The 21,237-nt window shown below is 69.6% G+C and overlaps 7 protein-coding genes across 7 annotated transcripts; 5 read left to right on the plus strand and 2 right to left on the minus strand.

Moving 5' to 3' along the window:
• Nucleotides 1-393, plus strand: CHLNCDRAFT_18254 (hypothetical protein; the record flags this gene model as incomplete). The annotated part of the gene is made up of 2 exons (XM_005851718.1): nt 1-110; nt 306-393. Coding segments are annotated over 2 exons (198 nt in total), but the record flags the coding sequence as incomplete, so codon positions are not given.
• Nucleotides 394-2,394: 2,001 nt separating this feature from the next.
• On the minus strand, nt 2,395-3,544 carry CHLNCDRAFT_133196 (hypothetical protein; the record flags this gene model as incomplete). The annotated part of the gene is made up of 2 exons (XM_005852055.1): nt 2,395-2,949; nt 3,095-3,544. The coding sequence occupies 2 exons, from the start codon at nt 3,542-3,544 to the stop codon at nt 2,395-2,397; spliced, it is 1,005 nt and encodes a 334-aa protein (XP_005852117.1).
• A 162-nt stretch (nt 3,545-3,706) lies between these two features.
• CHLNCDRAFT_133197 (hypothetical protein) lies at nt 3,707-8,248 on the plus strand (the record flags this gene model as incomplete). Its single annotated transcript, XM_005851719.1, has 10 exons — nt 3,707-3,847; nt 3,962-4,235; nt 4,387-4,481; nt 4,628-4,810; nt 4,943-5,068; nt 5,219-5,328; nt 5,417-5,507; nt 5,637-6,861; nt 6,990-7,569; nt 7,729-8,248. The coding sequence occupies 10 exons, from the start codon at nt 3,707-3,709 to the stop codon at nt 8,246-8,248; spliced, it is 3,345 nt and encodes a 1,114-aa protein (XP_005851781.1).
• Nucleotides 8,249-10,931: 2,683 nt separating this feature from the next.
• CHLNCDRAFT_133199 (hypothetical protein) lies at nt 10,932-15,026 on the plus strand (the record flags this gene model as incomplete). The annotated part of the gene is made up of 13 exons (XM_005851720.1): nt 10,932-11,500; nt 11,644-11,757; nt 11,914-12,036; nt 12,282-12,676; nt 12,851-12,978; nt 13,172-13,228; nt 13,380-13,579; nt 13,761-13,883; nt 13,993-14,030; nt 14,066-14,177; nt 14,319-14,406; nt 14,613-14,807; nt 14,949-15,026. 13 exons carry the CDS (start codon nt 10,932-10,934, stop codon nt 15,024-15,026), a joined length of 2,220 nt encoding a protein of 739 aa, XP_005851782.1.
• Nucleotides 15,027-15,442: 416 nt separating this feature from the next.
• On the plus strand, nt 15,443-16,740 carry CHLNCDRAFT_133200 (hypothetical protein; the record flags this gene model as incomplete). The annotated part of the gene is made up of 5 exons (XM_005851721.1): nt 15,443-15,473; nt 15,748-15,836; nt 15,911-15,990; nt 16,110-16,368; nt 16,549-16,740. 5 exons carry the CDS (start codon nt 15,443-15,445, stop codon nt 16,738-16,740), a joined length of 651 nt encoding a protein of 216 aa, XP_005851783.1.
• Nucleotides 16,741-16,929: 189 nt separating this feature from the next.
• On the minus strand, nt 16,930-19,624 carry CHLNCDRAFT_133201 (hypothetical protein; the record flags this gene model as incomplete). Its single annotated transcript, XM_005852056.1, has 5 exons — nt 16,930-17,647; nt 17,835-18,484; nt 18,708-18,830; nt 18,996-19,418; nt 19,595-19,624. 5 exons carry the CDS (start codon nt 19,622-19,624, stop codon nt 16,930-16,932), a joined length of 1,944 nt encoding a protein of 647 aa, XP_005852118.1.
• A 386-nt stretch (nt 19,625-20,010) lies between these two features.
• Nucleotides 20,011-21,005, plus strand: CHLNCDRAFT_133202 (hypothetical protein; the record flags this gene model as incomplete). The annotated part of the gene is made up of 4 exons (XM_005851722.1): nt 20,011-20,209; nt 20,335-20,458; nt 20,636-20,771; nt 20,922-21,005. The coding sequence occupies 4 exons, from the start codon at nt 20,011-20,013 to the stop codon at nt 21,003-21,005; spliced, it is 543 nt and encodes a 180-aa protein (XP_005851784.1).
• Between the last annotated feature and the right edge of the window lie 232 nt (nt 21,006-21,237).

Genomic DNA, 21,237 nt, shown 5'->3' on the forward strand with positions numbered 1-21,237 from the left:
AGGAGGACGCCGCTGCTGGTGTGGGCCAACAAGCAGGACCAGAAGCGGGCCATGGGCACAGAGGAGGTGATAGACAGGCTGGGGCTGGCCTGGTTCCGCGGACGCCGCTGGTGAGTGGGTGCCGCGATGGTGTGCTGCCACCAGCTGGTACGCATCCGCCCCAGCATGCCTTTCCAGCTGGCCAAGGGCGCTTGCCAGCTTGCCCCACACTGTACGTTACAGTGGGTGAAGCAATCTGCAAGTTTTGTGGCAAGCAATAAAATAGCATGCGCCCACAGCTCAACAGCTGACCAGGATGCGTGCAGGCATGTGGGGGCTTGTTGTGGCTCCTCTGGGGAGGGCCTCTACGATGGCTTGTCCTGGCTGACCCAGGCAATGGCTGAGCGCTGCTGAGCGGTGGTGCACGACTTTGCACCGCGAGCATTGTTGCATTGTTTTTCATTTCGTTTCATATTTCATGCCTCGCATTGCCATTCAAACGCAAATTGCTGCCAGGCGGGGGTTGGCGCGGTTAGTGCCAGCTGCTGCTCAGCGTCTGCTTCTCTGCATGGCCTGCCTGGCAGCCCTGCGGTCAGCCCTGGTGCCCAGCAGCCACAGCATGGCAGCCAGGTCAGCAGGCAGCGCCTCTCGCGCCGCCCACCGCGCCGCATCCACCTGCACCTGCGCAGCGCCCCTGGCGGCCCAGTCTGTCCGGCAGATGCAGGTCAGCGCCGCCACCTGGCCGCGGTCCATGCCCAGAGACCTGCGAGGCGCAGCATGCACAACATTTGGTGGGACTTTGAACGGTGGGCGAATTGGTGGCCAGCCTGGGGACAGGCCGCCATTGGCTGAGTGGTGGCCACCCTGGCCCTCACCGCAGCCATGCCGCCACCTCACGGATGTGCCGCGGTGCTGCCTCTGCCAGCAGCGACGCTGGCTGCACTCCCTCGCATGGCTCGACGGCACACTCCGGGGGCGAGCTGCCCTCGCTGGCGCCAGCCCAGGCTTGGAGCAGCTGGCTGCCGCTGGGCAGGCGGCTACCCGCCACGCCTCCCTCCCCAGGCTGACCCGCGTCCAGCAACCCATCAGCCAGCAGCAGGTGTACCGCTGGGTGCCCATCCAGGCCGCTGCTGCTGTGGTTGTCCAGCAGCTGGCAGGCCGCCTGGGCAGGCGAGCAGCCCAGCAGCACCCTGGCCGCCAGCCGCGGGCTCCACCCCAGCTCCTGCTGCAGCGCCAGGAACGCTGCTGCCGCCCCGTCGCCGCCTGCCAGCCCCAGCATCAGCTCCACCTGCTCCCCCTTCACGCCAAGCAGCACCTCCCGCACGCTGCTGCCGGGGCGGCCAGCTGGCGTGCGCCCCGCCGCCAGCAGCTGCAGCAGCAGGCCCAGCCCATCTCTGAACTCGCCCTGGCTCAGCAGCAGCACCGAGGGCCAGGCCAGGGCGCAGCACAGCAGCTCCACGGCGCTGCGGTGGTGACGCACCAGAGGGTCTGAGGCGTCCTCGGGGATGGCTGCAGGGGAGTGTGGGGCAGGGGCTGGTGGGCTGGGCAGGGTGGTCATGGCAGGAGGCAGGCAGGAGCACGTGGTAGAGCACTCAGCGACTTTGTAGCGGCAAAGCGCAGGCCGTTGGCTGCACGTGGCGTTCGGCCATGCCCCCACCTGCTGCCGCCACCTGCACAGCCTCCAGCTTGGCCGCCACGTCGTGCCCCGCAGCATCCAGCAGCAGCAGGCCGCAGCGGCGGCCGAGAAGGAGTGCGGTCACTTCCACGTGGCAGCCGATGGCCTGGAGCGCCGCCGCCATGCGTGTCCCCGCCTGGCGCAGCCCATGCGGCGAAGGCCCTCCCGCTCCACCCAGGCCATCCGCTGCCACAGCCTCTGCTGCCAGGCGTGCTGCCTGCTCGGCTGCTGTGCTCAGCCAGTCATCCGTGCTGCTGATGACGCTCAGGGCAGCGGCCGAGGGAGGGCCAAAGAAGGCGTGAAAAGCATCCTCCTCCGCAGAGCTGTCCTCACTCGAGGGAGCCTGCCAGCTCCAAGGCGGGTCGGCCCGGCTGGCAGCGGGAGCAGGGGCATGCTCAAGGTGGCGGCGCAGGGCTCTGCTGCGTTGCTGGCGGCAGCGGCGGGCCCGGGCCTCACGCCGGTGGCTGGGTGCCAGCAGCTCGAGACTGGGCTGCTGCCCGATGCCCGTGGCTCGAGTGACAAGAGGCCTCAGTGCAGGCACCATACTGGGCTGCTCAGTCCCGCTGGCATGCCTGGCCAGTGGCCTCATCGACCATCAATAAGATGCAGTCCAAGGTTCCTCTGGTTTGTCAGCTGATGCGTTGGGCACCAACGGGTGGAAAGTCCGCTACCTTCTCAAAATTTGCCGGCTTACAGTTGCTTTTGTGGAAAACAGGGCGCAGCAGAGAGACGAAGGGGCGTCACTGCATGCGCAGCACATGCAGCATCAGCACTGCAGCATACAGGCCGGTCCCAGCATGCAGGATCCAGCGCACAGCCCTGGCCTTGCTGCTGTTACTGGCGGGTGCCATGCTGTCCCCATCGACGCTGCTGTCGCTGCCGCCATGCTGCGCCTCCGCCTGCTCCGGCAGCTCTTGAGGCTTGAGGGGCCGCAGCAGCAGCGCCTCCAGCGCTTGCTGGCCGTCCAGGAAGTGCACCGGCGCCATGTTCAGCAGGGCCAGGGCTGCCGAGAGGGACAGCGTGTAGGACAGCAACAGGTGCAGCTGCGCGAGCAGGGGCCGCAGCGGCCCCCACCAAAGGCGGGCCAGCAGCTGCGCCGCGGGCCAGCAGGCCAGCCCCAGCGCCGCGTTGTGCCATGCGCCCGCGGTGGCCACGCGCAGCATGCTGTGCCTGCCGAGCGCCGCCAGGTCGCTGCTGTCCAGCTGCACGAATGCCGCCGGCAGCATCAGCACCAGGCTGAAACCGGCGGCGCTGACCTGCACGCCCTCGGCGGTGGCAGCCAGTGCGTGCCCCGCCTGCAGACGACAGTTGGAGGAGGGAACGGCGGTTGGGCACGGGTCGGGCACGGGTGAGGAGCTTGCGTAGTGGCAACGTGGGCAGGCAGCGGCAGGCAGGCAGGCAAGCAGTCAGTCAACACCGGTCCAGCTGCCAGGCCCGCACCTCGTGCACAGCCAGGGAGGTCGCCAGTGCCAGCCACAGTGGTGCGGCGTGGCTGAGGGGAAGCGTCACGCCCGGGAGCGCCAGCTGCAGTCGTGGACCCCTTTCCGCCGCCCCTGCTGCTGCCGCGCCCGCCGGTACCGGCAGCAGACCGCGCAGCAGCGTTCTCAGCTCGCCGACTAGGAGCGCCACGCTGCAGGCTGCAGCCAGCAGGCCAGCTGCGGCGCCGACGGCAAACCATTTGCGAAGCGCACTGCGGTGCCTGGCCGCCAGCCGCCCCGCCAGGCCGCCATCGGCGCTGTGCACCCGCACTGTGGCTCTCCACCAGTCGAGTTCGATCTCGATGCTGGTGGATGCAAGCCTACGGGAAGCTGCAGGTAGCGAAAGGCCCAGCAGTAGCCTGGCGCTGGCCCACAGTGCCGCCCAGCCCAGCAGGAAGGAAAGGGGCAGCATCGGGGTGAGCAAATCCACCCCGCATGTGCTGTGCGCGGACTTCAGAGCCCTTGCTGCGGTTTTTGGAGTCGTGACTTGGCATTTCACGGCCCAGCATGAGTACAAAGTCGGCGACAGCTTTGCACAGCGCGCCGAACTGCGCGTTCTGATGCGGCAGCGACAATGAGAAGGACAGAGCGGCCCGGGCCGGCGGTGCCCTCGCCCATAGCCCGCCTTCTGGGCGACGACGACGAGGGACAGCTGGAGCCCCAGAACAGCATCGTCCTGCATTCCAAGCTGGCTGGCTACAGAAGCAGCATGGCGGTGAGCTCTTGGCTTTGTGCTTGCTGTCCGCCGCACATTGGCCGCTGCTCCCCCAACCTCCACCGCCACGAAGCCGCCGTTGCCGCTCTGCTTGCTCCCACCGCCGCCGAACAGGAGCCCTACTTCAAGACGCGGCAGCAGAGGGCGGCCAAGGCCGGGGACGGCGGCGAGATGGTGCAGATGCGCAAGAAGACCGCCGCCATGGGCCGCGACTTTGCCAGCCTGCTGTCGGCGCACGAGCGGCAGGAGGCCAGCGTGGGCGACCTGCGGCAGAAGGTGCGGACTCTGCGGGCGGAGCTGGAGCAGCGGGACAAGGCGCTGGACCTGGCGCGGCGCACCGTGGACCGCCTGAACGCTGACAAGGGGCAGCTGGAGGCGGGGGCTGCAGGTGGGTGCTGTTGGAAGGTGATGGCGGGGCCAGGTTTTGCTGGTGCTGTTGGCACGCCTGGCATGGCACAGAGAGCTCCACTGGCACAGGAGCACCGGCACGACCCAGGGTTCCCAGTGCTACACAATCCTCCGCTGCCGCTGGGCTGCAGGCACGCAGGCGTATGTGCGCAGGCTGGAGGCGCGGCTGCTGTCGGTCAAGCACGCGGCGGAGCTGCAGCAGCGCTGCTCCCAGTACAAGTCACAGGTGGGGTGCCTGTGCCGGCTGTAAAGGCAGCTGCTGCACAAACATAGATGCTTTGACACATGCTACTGGCTGTCTCTACCTGCTGCTGCTGGGCGGCTCACGTTTTTGGCATGTGTGTCTTCCCGGCTTGCCCTGGCACTGTGCAGCTTGACCAGATGGCACATGCGGTGCACGAAACCGAGGCTCGGGCGACGGCGGCAGAGGCGTCGGCCCGTCAGTCGCAACTGGATGCAGCCTGCCTGAAGCGCGGGCTGGAGCTGGCGGCAGAGCAGCTGACCAAGAGCGCCGGGGCGGAGGTGCCGGGCACGCTGCTGAGGGCAGTGGCGCGGGTGAGCTGCCCAGGCGCAGTATAGGCTGACGCATGTTGTGCTGTGCCGGGAAACAGCTGCTCACTAGAGGAGAAGAAGAAGAGCTTTCCGATTGATAGAAGGTGCTGGCGCTGCGCTGCGGCTTCTGTGCAGGGCCAGGAGGAGGCGCTGGGGCTGTCCATGCAGCTGTCTGATGCCAAGCAGCAGCTGGCACAGGTTTCGACGGCGCTGGAGCAGGCGCGGGAGCACCTGCAGGCGCAGCAGCAGGCGCTGACGCAGGTGGGATGCAGCCGCTCATTTGGCTGGCGCCGGACCGCCTTGCACTCTGGCCGGGCTCATGTGCGTTCCCGTTCCACTGCGCATGTGGTGATAGTGCTGTTTTGCGCAGTCGTGCTGCTCCATCTCTCTCTAAGCTGGCCCCCTTTGCAGCACCAGTCGGAGCGCCAGCAGCTGCTGCAGCGGGCCGAGGCAGCTGATGCCGCGCTGGAGAGGCAGCGGGCGGCAACCACGGAGCTGCGGCGTGTGCTGGATGCACTCAAGTGAGCAGACCACTGTGCTGCCACTCACGCATGTCGCCCCATGCCCCACCCTTGCTTGCAACGAGCGCCTGAGTGCTTGCATGTGCAGGCCCAAGGCCGGTGCCCTGGCCGTAGAGCGCGACTCCCTACTGCAACAGCTGGAGCTGGAGCGCACGGCGGCGGCCGAGGCTCAGAAGGAGGTGGGCGCTGCTGCTCTGCCAACACATCAGCCGGCAGCTCATGCAGGACAGGTTGCTGAAACATGTATGCGCCAGCGCCATGGTTGCTGTTCACTGCTGCTTTGCTTCCTGCTCTCGATGCGCCTGCAGGCCAAGCAGCTGCGGGCAGCGCTGCGGCAGAAGGCCACCATCGAGGGCGCGCTGCGGGATGAGCTGCGGCGGGCGCTGGCAGGGGAAGGCCTGACGCCCAGCCCCGCCGCAGCCAAGCAGCGGCGGTCACCTGCAGCAGCAGGGCCGCGGGCAGCAGGCTTAGCGCCGTCGAGGAGCGGCAGCAGACTGCGCCAGCAGCAGCAGCAGCAGCAGCAGCAGCGCCAGGCAGCAGCAGCATCCTCCTCCGTGCAGCCCAGCAGCAAGCGGGTGGGATCGCCTGGGGCCCAGTCGGCTCACAAGGTGGTGGTCAGGCACGCGTCTGCTTGGGAGCAGCAGGAGCTTGCACAGCAAGCGTTGCTTGGCACTGGCAGCCTGAGCAAGGGCCAGGGGCAGCAGCAGCATGGCGGAGGCAGCGGCAGCGGCGTCAACAGCTCTGGCAGCGGCGGCCTCATCCCAGCAGAGCCCTCGCCGACCCGCGCACTGCTGCGGTTGCAGGAGCAGCGGCGGCAGCAGCAGGGCAGCCGGTTAGGGATGCAGCAGCAGCAGCGCCAGGAGCATCCGGTGGGCTGGGAGGATGCCGTGGCAGGCTGGCAGCTCGATCTGGCAGAGCCGTTGGCAGCAGCGGATGCAGCGAATCCCAGCGCTAAAGGCAGGGGCGGCAGGCTCGAGCTCGAGAGCTGCGGCGAGCTGCTGAGCCCGCCCAGCAGCGGCGCCAGGCCGGCTGGCCGCCCGCACCACCATCAGAACCAGGCTCTGCAGCAGCAGAAGACGGCCTTGCCGGCGGCAGCGGTGCTGCCGGTGCAGGACGGCCGCCTGATGCAGCTGTACTCTGTCGCGCTGGATGAGCAGATTGCGGCGCTGGAGACTGACCTGGCGCAGCTGGGTGTGGCGGGCGCTGCTGCCCTTGCGGCACAGCTGCCGCCAAAGGGGCCTGGCGACGCTCCGACGGCTGACCCTGCCGGCAAGCAGCAGGCGGCGGTGCCAAGCGCTGAGCTGGGCAGCAGCTGCGGCGCTGCCAAGGCTCAGGTGCAGCTGCCGGGTGGGGCTGAGGCCCCCGCCCTGCGGGAGCAGCGCCAGCATAAGGAGGGCCAGTTGCAGGGCGCTATTGGCGCGTGGCGGCCCAACAGCACATTTGATGCTGCCTCGCCGGCAGGGCAGTCTATGCAGCGGCTGATGAGCTCCGGCGGCGGTGCTCCCACGCTTGCTGGCAGCACCAAGCTTCCAGGTAGTTGGATGATCCAAAACGGGCTTTGGAAGCGGGGATTGTTGTCGCTGCTGAAGCAAGCTGCTTGCATCCAAGGCTGCCCTGAGCCCATGTGGTGCCCCTGGGCTCCGTCTGGCTGCCTGCTGCAGTGCCAACCGTGTGGCACAGCAACCCGCTGGCGGCCTCCCCTCCCAAGCGGCAGCGTGAGGAGGTGGCAGAGGATGAGGAGAGGTCCCTGCCCGAGCAGCTTGCAGACGGCGCGCTGACCATTCGGGCGCGCCCTGCTGCCGCCGCTGATCAAGCGCCAGCAGCAGCGCCGCGCGCGGCTGTGGGCAGCGGGGAGGCTGATGCTGAGAACGATTGGGTCTGGGCTCAGCTGCGCTCCAGCACGGCTTCTCCGGATGGCTGCAGCAGCGACCGGGCAGGCTGGCAGCAGCCGCAGGACGCAGCATTGCCAGAGGCGGCGGCAGAGGTGGGCGCAGGCAGCGCAGCCAGCAGCCCCAGCCTGCGCATGCCCGCCACAGAGTGGTCTGAGCAGCAGCAGGGGGATGAGGAGCAGCAGATGGCGGTTGAGGATGAGCAGTCCGAGTTTGAGCTGCAGCCTCACGCCGCCCCCTCGGCAGCGGTGCCAGCTGCCAGCGCGGCCAGCCAGGGAGGCTCCGACAGCGGTGGCGGCGTGCGCTCGCTCAGCCACCACTGGGACCTGCCCAGCCCCGGCCCCGGCAACTCGTGAGTGGCTAGCACAGTGGAGGGGCACGCCTCCCCAGCCGCGCTCTGCCCCGCCCTGCTGCTGCATGCCTCCCTCTCCGCATCTGGTGTGCATCCTGCCTGCCACCGCCCCACCTCACTTGCAGCCTGCCTGCCGTTTGCTGTGCCATTCTCCTGCAGCGACTGGCTGAGCACCGAGTTCGAGCCAGACATCGAGCAGCTGGAGGTGAACAGCAGGCTGACGCCAGCAGCACAGCGCCCCCAGCAGCAGCAGGGTGAGACGGAGCGCGAGGCGGCGGTGGCCGCGCTTGCGGAAGGAGGTGGCGCCTGGGATGGCTCTACGATGCCAGGCTCGCAACCACAGCAGGGGCACCAGCAGGCGCAGCAGCTGCCAGACCGGCCACCAAGCAGCGGCAGTGGCGGCGGCTGGGCCTCGCAGTGGGGCAGCAGCTGCGGCAGCGATCCAGGGGAAGGCGCGCCGCTGTTGGTGCTTCCCCGCAGCCAGGGCCAGCAGCACCCGCGTTCCGTCCCGCTGCTTCCCGGCCTGGCGCTTGTGTCCGACAGCCCCGAGCCGGCGCCTGCCAGCCGCAGCCCGCAGGTGCCAGCCCCGCAGCAGCCGCCACCGCCACAGCAGGCTCAGACACAGCCCCACACACTGTTTGACTTGGCTGGCATGGACATGGCCGACTTTCTTGCCTGACTTGCCGGTTTGGTTGCCCGTGTTGCATCGACCATGACGTCAACACCTCAACTGATATGATACGACCAAGCGCCGGCACTCCCCGCTGGCGCCACTGTTGCCCTGCTCTGGACTGACCGACCGACCAGCCGACCACTGCCTCATTTGAATTGCCTCTTTCTCCCTGTCCAAGTCCACCGTGTGTCTACTCATTGTTGTGTAATGATCCCTGCCTCTCCATCGGCAGCCACGCCAGGACCAGGTCACGACCAATCCCAGTAGGGCACAGCGTGCGACAGCCGCTGGCGCAGGGCGGACAGGCGGTCTGAGATGGCGTGCCGCAGCCTGCACGGGTCAGGTGGCAGGCCATGCTGCTTCAAGGGGAGAGAGTGGGAGGCAGAGGAGTGTGTTTTCCGCGGCTGGCAGCCCTGCTCACCCGCTCAGCCTGTCTGCGAGCCGGGCGGGCAGGCTGGAGGAGCCCCCTCCTTGGAGGGTGATGTTGTGGTGGTGCAGCAGAGGGGAGCCGCCCAGGGCTGCGTGGAGGTCGTGCAGCTGCGGCAGGTCCTGCAGCGAGCGCAGGTTGCACAGCGATGCCAAAAGTGTGTGTGAGAAAAGGTGCTGGAGGATCCTGGGCCCAGCAGCAGTGCAGGGGGGGGTGGCTGCGAGAGAGAAGAAAACCATGCCACCAGCCTCTGGCCCCCAGCAGCCTCACCACGTCCCGCAGGCCGGGCAGCTGGTGGGTGGAGTTCTTGGGTGGCTTGAGGTAGCCCTCCTTGCGCTCCCCATAGTCCTTGGTCACCTTGCACTCCTTGCCCACCACCGTGACGGGCTCGTGGTGGTGCAGCGTGCAGCGGGAGGGGTGCTTGAGGAGCAGAACGCGCGGCTTCTTGCACGTGACTGCGGGCAGGCAGGACGGCGGGCAGGCAAGGGCACATGCATCAAGCCAGCTGAGAGTAGCGGAAGCAGGTGTGGGGGGGGGGGATGCCGAGCAGGGGAGCTGCCACATACCCACCTGTCTTGTCCTTGTTGAACACGCAGTGGCCGCCCGAGATGGACAGCGTCACGTTGCCGCCCTGCAGGTTGGGGGGACGGCGCGGGCGTATGAGGGAGGTGAGCGGCCACTGGAGGATGCTGGCGGTCAGCTCTAACTGCGTCACACAACGCATGAGCGGAGCATGGGGGTCTGCACCCAGTGGCTCACCTCACAGTTGGTTGGGACCTTGCCGCCCCCTGTGGCGTAGGAGGGGGTGCAGTAGCGCTGCTCCAGCTCGCGAGCCGCGCTCAGGGTGTGGTTGATCAGGGAGCGGTCCTCCTGGCCCAGGCTCTGTAGGAAGCTGCCCACCTCAAACCCTGCGGGGCAGGCAACCGCACGAGCAGGAGGGGGCAGCGTCGCTGCCAGCCAGGGGAAGCGAACTGCGGCGCAGGCTGCTGCATCCACAGCACAACACAACGCACCGCAACGCACAGCACCACAGCTGGTGCTGGGCAGCGCCATGCCAGCGCCGCCCCAGCGGCGCCCCACATCGCTGCTCACCTCCAAACAGGTCGTCCAGGTTTGGGGCGTCAAACAGCGAGTCGGCCTGCTGGAGGGCGGCCTGCAGCCGCTGCATGAGCTCCGCGTGCGACGCCCGCAGGGCGTTGAAGGGCTGCAGCAGCGCCGCAAGGGGGTTGTCGGGGCTCACCAGGGATTCCACGCCGCCGCCCAGCCCCAGCAGGGACCCCAGGGAGCTTCCGGCGCCAGGCAGCAGGAAGCCGCGGGCGGCGGCGCTGCCGGGCGGCGGGGAGCTGCTGCCGGCGGCACGGCCCAGGAAGGAAGGCAGCAGCTGGCTGGCGCTGCTGCCGCCGCTGCTTCCAGCGCTGCCACCGCCGCTGAAGAAGGCGGCAAAGGGGCTGCTGGCGCCTTCGAACAGGGAGCTGAACAGCTGGCTGGCGGCCTCGGCGCTGAGGTCGGCACTGGGGGCGGCAGAGGGGGTGGGCCCAGCAGGCGGCGTGGTGGGCTCGGCGGAGGAGGTGGTGGGCTGCCCCGTGGTGGGCCCTGGCGCAGCGGGGGCGTCCCCCATGCCTGCCAGCAGCTCGTGCAGGGACCCAAAGATGTCGGCCATGCCGTCGTCGCCCAGCGGCAGGTTGCCGAAGAAGCTGTCTAGAGAGCCGTCGCTCATGTCGCCATCCACCATGTCGGAGAGCATGGAGACCCAGTCTGCAGGAGTGATGGAAAGTAGGGAGGCGTAGTAAGAGTGTGGGAGTACGGTGGAATGGTGGACAGGCAGGTAGGCAGCCAACTGACCCATCTGCACGGGTGCCTCGTCCGCCGCTGCCGCCGCTGCGAGGCCGCAAGCAAGGAGCGCCAGCATCCAGGCGGCCCTAGGAGGGCCTCGAAGGGCCGTCATTGGTGTCTGGGCGACACTCCAATGCAGGAGGAGCCTGCAGGGATGGCCGAAGGTCGCCTGCCTCGAACCTCGGTGGATGGGGCCGAGTGCCTGCCAAGCCTTGGATTGCAGATTATAGCGCTGGTGTTTCGAACAGGGAGAAACGAGATGCTCTCATGTCCCCCGGGGCATGTCGAGGGTGAGCTTCGCGCTGAAAACTGCCCAGCCCGGTACAGACGAGGTACAGACGAGCCTTGAATGGGGGGCGCACAGGCGGCATTCCATCGATCGCCGCTGCCTCCTGATCAGTGTCCTGCATATTCAAGGGCGCCCGGACGATGTCCGCCTCTGGGCGACGCGGGGTCCCGTCCCGTTCCCAACAAGCCTTCTCCTGGCTCCTGTCAGCGGAGCCCGATGAAACAGCGGCAGGGCGAGGCCGGCAGGGCGGCTCCAAAGGCGGCAAGGGCAAGGGACGGCGCGGCAGCGGCGGCGGCGACGCGGGCACCTCTTACATCCCTGGCTTCCGGCTGCGCGAGGGTGCCGCGGCGGGCGCCCGGTCGCCTGCCGCGGGGCGAGCGGCAGGTGCCTCAGGCCTGGCGGCCCTGCAGGAGTCTTTTGAAGGGGTGTTGGACCGGGAGGTGGTGGCAGACGTGCTGGCGTCGTGCGGAGGCGACGCAGCTGCAGCCATGGACGCCCTCCTGACCCTGGCCGGCGGCAGCAGCAGCGCAGCCGCGCAGCCCGCAGACGCTGCCCCGCCAGGCGTGGCAGCGGCGGGGGATGCGCGGCCTGGCACGGCAACGGCGGCCGCCGGGCCGCCGCCCACGCCAGCCCACCCCGCCCAGCCCTGCTACTGGGATGCGCTACCGACAGAGTGCAAGTGGCTGGTGTTTGAGGAGCTGTCGCTGCGGTGAGCGCCAGCCTGCGGGCGAGCGCTTGCTTGCCTGGGCCCGCAGCAGGCGGCTGGCACAACAGTGCCGGCAGCTCTTGCCGTGGCCTGCCCTGCCCCGCAGCCGAACCCACCCCCCCTATCCCACCCCCACCACCATGCAGGGACCTGGCGCGGGCGGCGCGCACGTGCCGCGAGTTTGCGGCGTACGTGCGTGAGCAGCGGCGCAGCCTGCCCACGGTGGTGGTGCCGGAGGGCGTGTCGCTGACGGCGGTCAGGTGGGGGCTGCGCAGCGCGCGGCCGCCTCCCTCTGCATCCGCTGCGTCTGGGGCACGCCCGGCAGCCTGCTACGCCTGCTGCTCATCCCGGGCTTGTTGGCGCCTCGCCTGGGGCCTCACGGCTGGCGGGCCCCCGCCTTCCGCCGCGGGGTGCAGGAGCCTGGTGGCGGCGTTTGGCGGCGCGCGGGGCGTGTCGCTGTGGCGCTGCGCCGCCGCCCTGCGCTTCCAGCACGAGTTCGAGGACATGCTACGGGCGGTGGCGCTGGGGCAGAGCGACAGGTGGGCGGCCTGCCCACGTGGCTGCCAGCTGGCCTGCTCATGGGGCCCGGTCTGGTGGGGGGCTGGGTGTGGGGTGGGTCCGGTACGGAGGCAGAGGAGGCAGAGGGGGAGGCCGGCTTGCATGGCGGTGGGGTGGCAGCCAGCGCGTGCTGCCTGCAGGCAGCATGCAAGGGAGCATTAGTAGAGTGGCGCTGCTGGCTGCCCGCTGCAACACCCCCCCACCCGCGTGCCTTGCGCCGACGCAGGCCCAGCGGCGTGCCCGTCAGCCAGCTCAGCCTGGCGCGGTGCGGCGGCGCGACAGACGGCGTGGTGGCGGCGCTGTGCGAGACATTTTCCGGCCTGCGGCGCCTGGACCTGTCGCGGTGTGTGGGGGTGGGGGATGCGGCCATGGTACGCCTGTCGGCCTACACCCGCCAGCCAGATGCGGCCGCTGGCAGCGAGGAGGAGGAGGAGGAAGGGGCGTGGGAGCAGAAGGATGCAGCGGCTGGTGTAGGCGGCATGCGGCTGTCTGGCTCCCCTCCCCCGGCCGCGGCAGCCCTGGCGCCTGCGCCTGTTCCGGCGATGGAGAGCCCCGACTCGGCTGTCCGGCGCATCGCCGCTCAGCGCCACGCCGACATGCTCGAACGCTGTGCTGCGGCAGGTGTGCGCTCCCACGCTGCTCCACGCCGCCGCCTGCCTGCCTGCATGCACGTCTGCCTGCACGCCGCGCCGGGCGCCGGCCTTCCTGGCTGCCTGCCATGGCTGCGTTGGGGCAGCATGCGCCGGCAGCTTGCCACCCGGCGTGCGTGTGCCCCTCGCCTCCCTGCCTCTGCAGCTAGGGCGCAGCACGGGCGGCCGACGGCGGGCGGCCTGGAGGAGCTGTGCCTGCGGGAGACCTCGGTCGGCGGGCGCGGCCTCAGGCAGCTGCTCCAGCCGGGCAGCGCCACCAGCAAGAGCCTGAAGGTGCGGCGGGCGGCGGCGGGGTTGGGTCTTGGCCATCGCGCCAGCCGTGCAGCTGGGCGCCGCCCTGCGGCGGGCGGCCTGGCTGTCGCCGCTGTGCTGGCTGGTTGCAGCCATGGTCCCTTCCCGCTGCCGCTGCCTCTTCTGTGTAAACTCACCCTAGGCTGCCTGCTGCCTGCCTGCCGCCTGCCTCCAGGTGTTGGATGTGTCTCGCTGCGCCAACCTGGGGTCCGACCTGGACCTCCAGCCGAGGGTCAGACCAGCGGGCCGCCACCCCAGCTCCTGCCGCACAGCCCCGCCCCTCCCCGGCCGCCCCTTTTCGGATCCCTGGATCCCTCGCCTCGCCCCGCACCTCCCCCTCACTCCTGCCGTGGCCCCGCCGCCGCCCTCCTGCCGCCGTGCAGGCGATGGTGGAGGTGCTGCGCGCCGGCGGCTGCGCCTCGCTGCGCTGCGTGGCGATCCAGCTGCCGGCGGAGGCGCCGCTGCGCGCGCTGCACCTGGACGGCTGCCGCCAGCTGGCGGAGGTGCTGGTGGTGGCGTCCCGCCTGGAGTCCCTCAACCTCAGCCACTGCGGCCAGCTGCGCAGCCTCACCCTGCGGTGCAGGTGGGGCGTGCGCCGACATGATCGCTTGGCTCCCCGCTGGGTTCCCCCTTCCTTGTGGCTAGTGACTCTCCCTCCTCCCTCCCCAGCCCCACCCCACGTGCACCAGCCCACCCCACACATTGGCTGCGCCCTGACCTCAGGATGCACCCCCTGCCTCCCCGCCTCCCCCCGACCGGCGCAGGCGCCTGCGCGAGCTGCGCGCTGTCAACTGCAGCAGCCTCACCCTGTCCGCCGGCGAGCTGCGCTGCCCAGCGCTGGAGGAGGTCAACCTGTTTGGGTGCCGCCAGCTGGACGCGGAAGGCGGGTGCCCTGCTGCCGCCGCCGCTGCCGCCCCTGCCTCCTCGTCTTCCGCTCGCGTGACGTCGAGCAGCCCGCCGCCAGCCTGCCTTGCCTTGCCTGCTCCCTCCCGACAGCGAGCGCCGCTGCTCCTTTCTTGGCTGCCTCCACAAAAGTGACAGTTGCCTTGTCTCTGTGTGTTGGGTGCAGGCCTGGAGGCATGCGCGGCATCCCTGACCAAGTGCTTCTCCCTGGACCTCACCGGCTGCATCAGCCTGCCTCGCCTGCTGCTGCCAGAGGCCACAGCACTGCGCACGGTCAGGTGCGTGAGTCGAGCTGTGGGTGGGATGGCGGGCAGCGCTCTGCTGCTCTGGTGCGCCAGGCAGGGTGCCCAGGTGCGGCGTCAGTCAATCGTGCTGAGCAGCAGGCCGTCTGTTGCCCCCCCCCCCCCTCCTCCTTGCAGCGTCTCCGGGTGCAGCCTGCTGCGCCAGGTCCTGCTGGCCAGCCCGCTGCTGTGCCACTTCAGGGCAGCCGGGTGCGCCCGCCTGATGGTGAGCGTCCTGCCGCCTGGCTGGCTGGGGTGGCAGCTGGTGCAAGGTATCCCCAGGACGCCTTCCTGAGTGCGGTGTGGCCATGCAGGCGTGCAGCGTGGCCTTCCAGAGGCCTGGCCGCTGGCTGGTTGCTTGGCTGCTCGGCTACTGCTTCTGCTGTGCTGCCCACCCACCACTCGCCGCCACTCACTCCCCGCTGCCTGCAGGATGTGAGGCTGGGCACCGCCACCTTGTCTCAGCTGGACCTGGAAAACTGCTGCAACCTGCGGGAGGTGCAGCTCAGCGAGGATGTGGGCGGCGGCGCAGCAGCACCGGAGGCCGCACGTGGCGAGGCCGACGAGCGGCAGGATGGCGAGGGCAGCGGCGGCGCAAGCGGCAAGGCGCCTGCACCCCGTCGCAAGGTGCACGCTGCGGCGCTGGGCTGAATGCTCTCATGATACCCGCTGTGCCAGGAAGAGTGTGTTTGTTTTGGTTGGGGAGAGGTATTTTAATGTCTGTGTCCATCAATGGTATACTGTGCTTCCGACCCGCCACTGCCGCAGGCGCTGGTGCTGAAGGGGTGCACCACTCTGCCGAGCGATGCCAAGGCGCGCCTGCGGGCTGCGGTGCTGGGACGCTGAGGCACAGTCGGGCCGCAGGGCATTTTTTTGTCGTTCTTTTGTTGTATCTCGTGGTGTAACCGGCGGCCTCTTGTTGGGCCGCCGCCACCTCAGCGGGCGGCGGGCCGGCGGCAGTGTTTCTGAAAGCTGGCGAAATCGCCAAATGCTGGCGAAATCGGGCCAAAAAACGGCTCTGGCTGGCGATTGGCCGAAGGCCATCGCCAGCCAGAGCTGGCTAAATGAGGGCAGGCGGCGGGGCGACATCGCCAGCGCGTCGCCAGCCCCCATGACTGACATCGCCAATATTTTGAGGAGAAATGGCCAATTTTCCTCAGGAACTTCATTCCATAGTGTTAAACAAGCGCCAGCTTGCTGGGGGCTTCGCCCCCAGTCCCCCAAAAGGGAGGCAAGTGCCGACAAAGCAACAGCGGCGCCGCATGTGGCCGCTGCGCTGTGCCAGGCGCAAGGGTGGCTCCCCCGCATTTCGCCAATCCTCAATGTGCCATCGCCAGCTGATTGGCGAAATTTGGACGCGACAGCAGTCCTCATCGCCCGCCCATCGCCAAAGCTGCCACGAGGGCCAGAAACACTGGCCGGCGGGCCTGTAAATGCACATGCATGCATTGCGCCCACCACAGACACGCGCGCTCAGCCATGTTTGCCTGCAGAATGCAGCATCTCAGCACACAAGCAGCGCCCAACCGGCCGGCCTTACGGCTGCCCGTCCGCCATCGCGCCGCAGTCGTGGTGCGGGCGGCTGGGGACGAGCTGGAGGCCTGGCAGGTCACCAAGCTGCAGCAGGCCTTGACGGCCGGGCGGCGACAAGTGAAGGTGAGTGCGGTGCTGCTGGGCGCGTCTCCGCCAGCAGTAGCGCCACACTGAGGCTGCCATGGTGCCAACCGCAGGTCGAGAAACTCTGCAAGGAGCTGGGGCTGCCGCGCCAGACAGTCCTGCAGTGGCTGAAGGGCGCGCCGCCGCCCGACCGGTGAGCCCCGCCACAAGTGCCGGCTGCTGGCTGTGCTGCAGCCGCTGCTGCTGTTTGCACACGCACATCACCGCTGCAGTCAGGCTTACCTTTCTTGCATCAAGCCGCCCCACTTGCAGGGCGCAGCAGAGCCTGCTGGAGGCTCAGGTGGCAGCGGAGCAGGCGGCGGCGGAGCGGCAAGCCATCCTGCAGCAGCCGCAGGCGCAGCGGGCGGCAGCCCCCGGCGCCAGGAGCGCCGCGAAGCGGCCAGCGGCAGCGCCGGGGCCGGGCGGCAGCTACGGTCCCGGCGGTACGCCCGCCTGGAAGCACTACCACAAGAAGAAGGCGCTGGGGCGGCAGGCGGAGGCCACCCTCGAAATGATCTTCACGCGCACGCAGGTGTGCGGCCTGCGCTGGCGCCTCCCGCGGCGCTACACACCCCGCTGCTGCTGTGCCCGCACTGTCATGCTCTGCATGCTGCTCATGCCATGCGCATGTCCCGCGTTTCCGCGACCTGCCGGCCATGACCTTTCCAGCTTGCCTTTGACTATATATATATAATCGAACATCTGCCTGCAGTGGCCCAGCGACGAGGCTGTTTCCAGCCTGTGGGACCTGCACCGCCTGCCCCGAGAGAAGGCCCTGGACTGGTTCAAGCAGCGGCGGCGCCAGGAGCAGCAGCAGCTGCGGGGCGGCGTCGGCAAGCGCGCCGCCAAAGAGGCGGGAGCCGAGGAGAGCACCCGCTGGGCTGCTGAGAGCGACGCGGAGTGACCTGCCCCCTCCCTTCCCTGTATGTAGTATCGACCCCGGAACTCCCATACCCCGCACCTCGCACAATCGCTGCCTGTAAACTAAGGATGATAGCTGCTCTATTGTACATGCGAGAAGGCTGGTGCTGCTGTAGCGGGATGCATGGGGACATGCGCATATAGCGGCAGGGGAACATGCGGCTGCCGGCCACTACCGCCCCCTCGGCGGCTCTCGATAAGCGCTGCCAGAGCCGCCGCGGCCGCCCCTCCCATCATCAAAGCTGCCCCTGCTGCCCTCCCTGCCGCCGCCTGGGCCCCAGCCGCCCGGCCCTCTGCCACCCCTTCCAAAGCCGGCCGGGAAGCCGTCCCGGCTGCCGCCGCCGCCGCCGCCAAAGCTGGGCGGCCCGCCAAAGCCGTCCCTGCCGTCGCCCCTTCCGCCAAAGCCGTCCCAGCTGTCGCCTCGGCTGGCAAAGCCGTCCCGGCTGCCGCCGACGCCAGGCTCCCACCCGTCCCTGCTGCCGCCCGCGCCGCCGCCGCCGTACGGCCGGTCGGGCATGGGGTCGTGCGGCGGCTGGGCGCCGCCCTCTCGCTGCTGCAGCCTCAGTCGTTCCCGCTCGTCAAACGGCGGCGCCCGCCCGCTGCCGATGCGCCCGCCTGCGATGCCCGTGGGGCCGAAGCGGGGCGGGCCCTCCCAGCCGCCGCCGCCGCCGCCGGGGCCAAAGTCCCTGCCGCCACCGCCGCCGCCCATGCTGAGCTCTCGCCCCAGCGGCGGGCCGCCCGGCGCCGGCCCCTCCCTGCCGCCGTCCCTGCCGCTGAACTCGCGGCCGAGCATGGGCCCGCCCAGCCCGTCCCTGGTGGCGCCGCCGTCCCGCCCGCTGGGCTCCCGGCTCAGCCCGGGCCCCTCCCGAGGGTATTCCCGCGGCGGCGGCCTGCGGCAGGTGTGCAGGCGTGTGTGTGTGTGTGTGTGTGTGTGGACAGGGGAAGGAGGGGCGGGCAGCCAGAGTAGGCAGGCGCATGGGCAAAGCTGGTAGCCCCCGGCCTCGCCCTGGCGGCAGGCCGCCCGCCGCCACGCGGCCACCAGGCAGCCCCCAGGCAGCAGCCACCAGCCAGCCTCACCTGCGCTCCTCAAAGCTGGCGCCGCGCCGCGGCAGCCAGTCCCTGGGCCCGCCGCCACCGCCCGGCCCGCCGCCCCAGCCGTCGCGCGGCCGCGCGCCGCCAAACTCGCCGCCGCCGCCCGCCAGCAGCGCGGGCGGCAGCATGTCGCGGGGCCCACGGGGCGTGCTGGCCGCGCTGCCCGCGCCGCCCACGCCCCAGCCGTCCCGGCTGCGGCTGTCCTCCCACACGCCGCCGCCGCCGCCGCCGCCGCCGTAGAAGCCGCTGCCGTAACCGCCGGGGCCGCCACCTGGCGGCTGCAGCGGCGCTGCCGCATGGTCGGGCCCCAGCAGCGGCGAGGGCCCCGGCCCGCCCGCCCTCCCCGGCGGCAGCCCAAAGCCCGGCATGCCGCCATGCTGCGGGTAAGCGGGCGAGCGCATGCCGCTGCCGGCGCTGGTGGCCGGCACGGCGGGGGGCGGCGCCAGCTGCGCGCGCGGCGCCGGCGACGTGGCCACCTCCCCCTCCTCCATCGCCGCCAGCTGCTGCCGCCGCCGCTTCTCCGCCGCCTCCTCGTCCAGCGCTTTCTTCAGCTTCAGAAACATGGCGTGCTTGCGCTCCTCCAGGTCACGCATGCGCTCCTCGGCGCCACGCGTCGCCTCCTCCGCCTCGCCAGCCTGCGGGGGCACGCGCAGCGCGGCGGGGCGGGGCAGGAGGGAGCGCTTGGTGGGCAGGCGGGAGGGAGGGCGGGAGGGCGGCCAGCGTGGGCAGGCAGGGCGGCAGCGTGGGCTGCATGCCAGGGGCGCCGCTGGCTGCCAGCCACGATCCGCGCCGTGGCAGGCGCACCCCTGCTGCTTTTTCAACAAGAAAGAAGGAAAAAAAAAAAAAGGGAGCGCCCACCTGCTGCTGCAGGTCCGCAACTTGCTGCCGCTTGTCCGCCACCGCCGCCTCCCAGCGCTGCTGCTGGTCGGCAAAGCGGCGCCGCGCCTCGGCCCGCGCCCGCGCCTTGGCCTCCTGCTTCTCCTGCGGGGCAGGATGGGCGGGGCGGAGGGGAAGAGGGAGGCTGTGGGGTGCATGGGAGCGCCGGCAGCGCCTGGGGCTGAACAGAAGGGAGGGAGGATGGGCAATGCAGCAGCACGAGCCTAGATTGCAAAGCGGCCCCAACCCAGCACGCAGGCGCGCACCCACCCGCAGCAGCTGCTGCCGCCGCCGCTCCTTCTCCGCGTGCCGCTGCTGGCGGCGCAGCAGGCGGGCAGCGGCGGCGGCGGCCGCCGCCGCGCCATGCTCCTCCTGGCTGGCCGCCGCCGCAGCCGCCGCAGCGTCGTCGTCGGCGTCCATCGCGGCCAGCCCGCCGCTGGTGGCTGTGGACAGCGTGCCTGTGTCGGGCTGCTCCTGCTCCTCCTTGCCCTCCGGGGGCGCAAAGGAGGGCAGCAGGGTGTGCAGGCGCGCCGGCGGCGGCACCCACCCCTCCCGCTGCGCCGCCCGCAGCTCGGCCTGCTGGCGCTGCAGCAGCGCGGTGCGCAGCAGGCCCTCGTCGTACTCGTGCCCCGTGCTCTCCCACACCCGGCTGATGGGCTTCAGCTCGGCATGGTTGGCGATGGCTATGTCCTCCTGAGGAGGGTGGAAGCGGAGAGGCGGCGCAGTGAGGCGGCGCGGCGGGCGGTGGCAGGGCGGCAGGGCGGGTGTTGGCGGGCGGCCTGCCCCCGACTCCAGCAGCACCACATGACATTTGCGGGCAGCTGGGGGCCGCCTGCCTGCCCCAACACGAGTGTGATGGTGAAGCTCACCTGCAGGAGGTCCTTCTTCTGGACCACCATGGGCACCTCAGCTACTGCGGCGCCATAACACCTACGCTGTGTCGGCGCCCAGGCCGACAGAGGCCCATTTGAGCGAAAACGGGCTGGGAAGAAAACACCAGGAAAACTCGCGTGAGCTCTTGCATTTGGCCAGTTCTTGCAATTCACCGGCCCGAGGGTGTGTCTGCGGGTCCATCAACGGTCTCCCCACCCCTTCACGAAACCCATTCATCGCCACTTGCGAGACTGCTCGATTCGTTTCTTGGCGCCAGGCCTGCGGCAGGAGTTGGAGAGCTGCTGTGTTAAGTAAGAGAGAGGGGGCCTCCTGAAGCAGTTGACAGCCAGCAGGGTCGAGCGGCGGCAGGCCGACGGCGGCACAGCGCCTTGCTCGCCGCCAGCTGCGCCAAATGGGCAGCAAGAAGCCAAAGCCAGGGAAGGCGTTTGCTGGCAAGCATGTGCCGACCAGCAATGTCAAGGCCACGCGCTTGCCGGGCAAGCAAAAGCAGCAGCAGGCGGCGGCAGCAGCGGGCGGCGGCGGCGGCGGCGGCAAGCGGAAGAAGGACCGCAGCTTTTGGGGGTTGATGGCAGCAGGGGCGGGCTTTGCAGGTGAGGCCATGCCTTGACCGAGCCTGTCTGCGTAGCTGTGACCCTGCAGACGCGCGTGCGTGTATACATTACACGCACACGCTTCCATGCACCCCGCCCCGCCTCCACCCCTGCACCCCATGCAGCGCTGTGGGCGTGGAATGTGTGGAGCCGCACCCAGCAGAGCAGAGCAGACAAGCAGGTGCTGTCGGCCATGCTGCGGCGGCCGCTGGCCATCACCGAGCATGCGGCATGCAGGATGGATTGCAGGTGCGGGTCTGGTGGCAAGTGCTGGAATGCACGCATGACGTGCTGCGGTCGGCTCGCTCCATCCCGTGCCATGCTGCATCTGTGCCCTGAGCGGGCCCGGTGCCCCAGGGGGGCCGAAAGCAAGCCAACCACCCTGCGCCACCTCCTGGGCGGCACTGCCACCTTGTCGGAACGCAGGTTCATCGGGCGGGGCGAGATTTCAGAGGTGCTGCGCACCGGGCGCATCAACAGCCGCAAGAGCCAGCCGGCGCTGCGGCCCTGCCCCAAGTACACGGTCGACGCGGCGGTGGGTCCCCGGCGCAAGAACGTGCAGGTGAGACTTGTGCAGATGCCCGCTCGCCTGCCTGCCTGCTGCCGCGGCTTGGTGCCGGTGCCTGGCGCCGCCTTGCTGCCAGTGCCTGGCCACTCGACAGCTTGAGGATGGTGTGTGATGGAGCGCCCCTGGTTCCTGCTGCTGCTGCAGGGCGTGTTTGCGGCCTGTCCCGCCGAGACTCGGGTCATCACTGTGATAGACAGGGACACCAACTGGGCGTGCGGCCCTTGCTGAGCCAGCCAGCACAAGCCAGACCATCCAGCCAGCCCCTGCAGCTGCTTGAGCAGGCTTCGAGCTCTGTCGGAAACGTTTTGGGTGTTTGCTCTCTCATCCACGCTTTTCATCTCTGCCTGTCCTCCGCTTATTCCTTTGCCGCGCCCATTTCATACCCATGCACCCGCTGAATTTGCCGGCCAGCGGCAATCGGCACACCAAGTTCCCACATACCCGCTTCGCTTGTGACATG

This window comes from Chlorella variabilis (assembly GCF_000147415.1).
Source record: "Chlorella variabilis unplaced genomic scaffold CHLNCscaffold_1, whole genome shotgun sequence".
NCBI lineage: Eukaryota > Viridiplantae > Chlorophyta > Trebouxiophyceae > Chlorellales > Chlorellaceae > Chlorella > Chlorella variabilis.